The following is a 4,932-nucleotide window of genomic DNA, read 5'->3' as shown; positions in this document are numbered from 1 at the left end:
AAAAAAAGGGGAAGGGGGGGGGGGGGGGGCTAAGTACATCAGAGCTGAGGAATTTACAACATGTGAAGAAAGACCGTATTTTGATAAAATAAGAACCAGTGGGAGATTCTCTCTCTAGTAATTCTGTCCCATACCACTAATTCTTTGAGCCTCGGTTTTCAAACAGCATACGGCTGTTATCTCAAATAGGATTTGTCATTTAAGCGTTTAAGTTATCCATCTCCAGATCTTGAGATGAACAGGTGGGATGGAAATGTGAAATAAATCCAGCAGCTGCACATATCTCACTCTTAATTAAAACTTGCTAGTTTCAGGGCTACAGTTCTGAAACATAAGATAGCTAGATGTACTGAGATGAATGATGCAGCTTACTTTTCGTTAAAAGTTATTGTTATAGAATATGAATCAGGGCCCTGATTTACTGTCAGCTCTCTTATAGAAGACTCTCTTCATTATTGGAAAGGCTTTTTAAAATTTTAATTAAAGCTAATAATTGTCATAATTTTGTGTCATGTTCATAAGCTGGCAAACCTGGTAATGCATCTTGGTATATAAAAGAAACCAAAATAGATTTTGCCCTAGCAATCGCTTTCCAATTTGTTAGAATGATCTGATACTGTCAAAAATAGAAAAAAGTAATTATTTAGGTTTTCAACAGGTTTGAACATCCTGGTTTATAAGGTACTGAAGTCTTCTACTAAGCGCAGGTTCTGAAGAATTCCTGCTTTTATCTTGATGAAGGCTAAAGACGAAGTAGATTGCTAAATCTTCATGTGAAAGAGTTACTAGCCAGATATCCCAGTGATTTGTATTTAGGGACCTATCTAAGTTATGGTAGAAGTTTGCGGCACAGCACCACCTTTAATCTTGCTCTTTTTACCACACCTCATCACCAAGTGGCCAAGAGGCGATTAATGCCTCAGCCCCACACCATTCATCTGGCCAATGAGGCTAAAACCTTGAGCACAGCACTGGTATCGGGCTAATAAGACTTTCACATCAAAGCTGGTTAGCTTTGGCACAGTACTGCATTAATGTAGTTATACTTCCAATTTAAAAGTTACTGCATGCACCAAGTTATCTCCAGTACCTCCACGTGACATTGTGTTGCACCATAGTGTGTAAGCAGGCCCTTAGCTTTATTCAAACACAGCCCCTACTTCAAAACTCTCCCCAACCAAGAAAAGGTCAGTTGTGGAACCCTAAAACATTATCATACTTATTGAGATACTAAATCAGGTTACCTAGCTACCAAAAAAAAAGGTATGTGGTAGACTGAAACAATGCAACTATCCAATCCTTCTAGCAGCAGACTCCTCAGAAACACTTTGGTGAATACCCTCCATCCTTCTCTCATTGTTCTGAAATAAAGCATAATGTTTTGAACTATTCTGTCTGCACAATTTCAACTGCATAGACTACACACTTTTCTCCACGTTCACCTGAGACAGGACACACTATCAAAAGTTGATGAGCATTGTCATTTGGGCAATGTTAGCAACAGCAAATACACACATGCAAGAAAAACTGCAGATAAAGAAAGGGGAAAAAGTATTTACAAATGTGTATGGCAAAAAACAACAGAGTATAGGCTGAGCTTTAAACTCTCAGGCCTTGCCTACACTAACATTCTCCCACTGTTGCCATTACCTAATTGGCTGAACCATTATTAGTATTGGCTAAGAGTCATAATTGCCAAGTGTCGCTGTTTTTCAACAGCGCTTCACCCAGTTCTGTCAGTACAAAGTTATATCAGTATGGTGTTCATAGATTCATACATGTAGGCTTGGAGGGGACCTGAGCAGATCATCTAGTCCGTCCCCCTGCCCTGGGCAGGAATGAATACAGGGCTTATATGACCCCTACTAAATTTAAGCTCATATGACCCCATATGTTAAGAACAGCCTCAGTACAGGGCTGCCAGCACTGCTCAGCCTGAGGGTAGCAATGTTTGGAAACAATTTAAAAAAAAAAAGTTTTTCCACTGTGTAAGAAGCCTCTGTGAAAGTGATGTAATTGAGTTCACCTGACAGTGAATTCAATTCACTGGAATATGTGGTATAAGAGGTAGTGACCTTCTTTATGATAAACAAACAAAATCCTGCACGTTTATGTCCCATAAAACAATAACTCGGCTAGTTTTTCAAGTGCAGTAATGTAAGGCAGGTCTATTGTACTTTTCCTGTGCCACCAACCTTGGGCACCCACTCTTGCTCTACACTGCCAAATCCAAAATAAGGCAGTTAACCTACCGTGAGATCTGTCTCTGCTATGCCTGGGACCCATGGCAAAGATACCTTCAAGGTGGTTTTACTGTCTCATTTCTAGGTTTGGCACACACGAAGCAAGAGCAAGAGAGCAGGGCAAGCTTCCGGGTGGCACTCTTAGTGCCTGCATTGACATACCTACAGTGTACATAGTCCAAATTACCATATGGTGAATGACTGGTTCTAAACCCCTGGTTCTCACTTTAAAGTTTTACAACATTTTTCTACTGGGAAAGATGTGCCTGGGAGTATACATTCTACTTATAGAATAAACACAAGAAAAAACTCAAGTAACATCATGAAGGGGTGAGGAGGATGGGAAGGGAGAAGGGGAACAATTGGGTCACTAGCCCCAGGCATTGGCAAAAAAAAATATTTCTGGACTGGCCATGACCATGCCACCAGCAGTACAACTACTGACCCTGCCATGGCCACGTATCACTGCCACCCAGGGCACTCAGGTGTCACCCCACACCTCTGGAAACCGCTACTGACAACTGAAAATGTACTTTAAACTCCATGCACAAGCACAAAATGAAGCAATACCTTCTTAATTCATTCATAACTTTGAAAGCTTTCTTCATATGCCAGGGATTCACTGTAACAGGGCAGTGTTTTTCAGTATTATCATCTTTCATATCCAAAGGCTTCTGATGGCAAAGTTTTGTACATCTGGGGAAAAAAAAAAGACACGCACAAAACGTTGAGTTTCTCTTCTTCCTACTGGTGTATGGGGTTTCTTGTTTTGGGGCTTTTTTTTGTGCCTATCTGCAAAAAATGCTTTAGACCTTATTCTGTAATCAGAGCAATTTTAAATTCCTTATTACCAATGTCCAGAATTCAGAGAGACGCACGTAGCTCCATAAACAAGGATATCAGTGCAAAGCCCAGCCTGCTCCTCATCAATCAGGCGGCTGCTGAGAAAGGAGTAGGTCCTTGAAATCCTAGCTTCAAGTCATGTTAGACACATTCTCCATCCTGTCCCAATTCCAGGTTTAGTTGGTCTCTGATAAATCTGTACTTTCCCATGCCCTAAACTGCCAACTGGGAAAAAAACGTTCCCTCTTTTCCTGCCATCCCCCACCTCTCCAGCAGATCTTCAGCTGTTAAAACTATTTTTCCCTCAGCAGGTTCAAGGACATCCTCCACTGCGTAAACTTTGCCCATTTTCAGCCTCATGCACCTGCTTAGGAAACTTAAACAGTAGTTAAGCACAGCAATCTCACTGATCTTCACAATGCTTTTCTGAATTAAAACAGTGACTACTGATTCCCAGTTTCTGTGCTGAAAAAGCTTTCCGTAGTCACACTGAAACTAGAGCAACCTGAAAAACTAGCATTGCTTCCTTTACATTCTGAAGTTGTTTGTTGCAGCAATGAAGGCAGACCACTTGAATTTTCTAAGAACAAAAATCATCTTCTATTTAAAAAAGTTGTGCACGCCCCTTTACTTGCTAACAGTAGCCAAGAGCAAATAAAGAAGTGGGGTTTTTTTAGTTCCAATATCTATTGACTGTGTTGCTATTTCAAAAAAACCATAAACTACTACAGCTCTCATACCAATATTTTTTAGTTCTCATGTTGTCATATCTGCTACACAACTTTATTCCCAAACCTCAAAAATTAACAACAGCCAAACAGGAAGTCTCTTTGGAATTCAAAGTACTCGGTTGTTCTGCCCAAAACAAATTCTTTAACATTTTACACTCTTTTGTAGATTATTAGATCGCTGCTTAAAATTTGCCACATGTAAATATTTTGCCTCTTTATGAGTGGGGTCAAATTAAATCTTTTTAACATCCAGAACTCTGACCTGTTTTCCCAACTGCATCTCCTAGGGTTTTTCTTCCCAAATATAGATTCACAGATGTTAGGGTCAGAAGGGACGTCAACAGATCATTGAGGAACATGCTCAGTTGGGATGGGCATCACCTGTCCCCCAAAGGTAAGAGTGTGTTCTCTTCTAGGTTGGCGGATCTCCTCCAGCGGGCTTTAAACTAGGCTTGTCAGGGGGAGGGGAGGATGAGGGCAAGGGAAGCCGTGGACCACCAAACCATGTGGCACCCACAAGGACAGCCCAGCCTGAAGGAGGAGAACATCGGGAACCTGCAATCCATGGGGCGGCTAGCAATACAGCACAGGTAAGCAGTAAGCAGGTAAGCAATAAGGGGCCCTTTGGGAATCGGATCTGGGGGGCAAAAAAGGCACCAGTCACAGGGCTCAAGTGCCTATATACCAATGCTAGGAGCATGGGGAACAAGCAGGATGAACTAGCACTCCTGCTTGCAGAAAACACCTACGACTTAGTAGGGCCATCTGAAACCTGGTGGGATTCTTCCCACAACTGGGCGGTACATATTGAGGGTTATAGGCTGTACAGAAAGGACAGGGTGGGGAAGAAAGGGGGAGGGGTGCGCTCTATGTCAATGAGCGATATACTTCGACCCTCATCAAGACGGAATCGAAGGAGGAGAAAGTAGAAGGACTGTGGGTTAAGTTACATGGGGGGCAAGGAGAAAGGGATTTGGTGGTAGGGGTCTGCTACAGTCCCCCACAACAAGGGGAAGAACTAGATTTGGGGCTCCCGAGGCAGCTCTCAGAGACCATAAAAGCTAAGGAGGCGGTAGTCATGGGGGACCTAAACTACCCAGACATCTGCTGGGAGA

The 4,932-nt window shown here is 42.3% G+C and overlaps 1 protein-coding gene across 3 annotated transcripts in view; it reads right to left on the bottom strand.

The window, feature by feature from the left end:
* KLHL2 (kelch like family member 2) overlaps positions 1-4,932 on the bottom strand; it is a 113,184-nt gene that overhangs the window by 101,865 nt on the left and 6,387 nt on the right. For all 3 annotated transcript variants that reach the window (XM_014518616.2, XM_025200551.1, XM_025200552.1), the window contains exon 2: positions 2,814-2,939. In XM_014518616.2, coding sequence (XP_014374102.2) covers positions 2,814-2,939 — 126 coding nt within the window. The remainder of the gene's footprint in view (positions 1-2,813; positions 2,940-4,932) is intronic.

Source organism: Alligator sinensis, unplaced genomic scaffold (genome assembly GCF_000455745.1).
Source record: "Alligator sinensis unplaced genomic scaffold, ASM45574v1 scaffold49_1, whole genome shotgun sequence".
Taxonomy (NCBI): Eukaryota; Metazoa; Chordata; order Crocodylia; family Alligatoridae; genus Alligator; species Alligator sinensis.
Note: the sequence above shows the minus strand (reverse complement) of the source record. Positions and strands in the feature narration are given on the sequence as shown.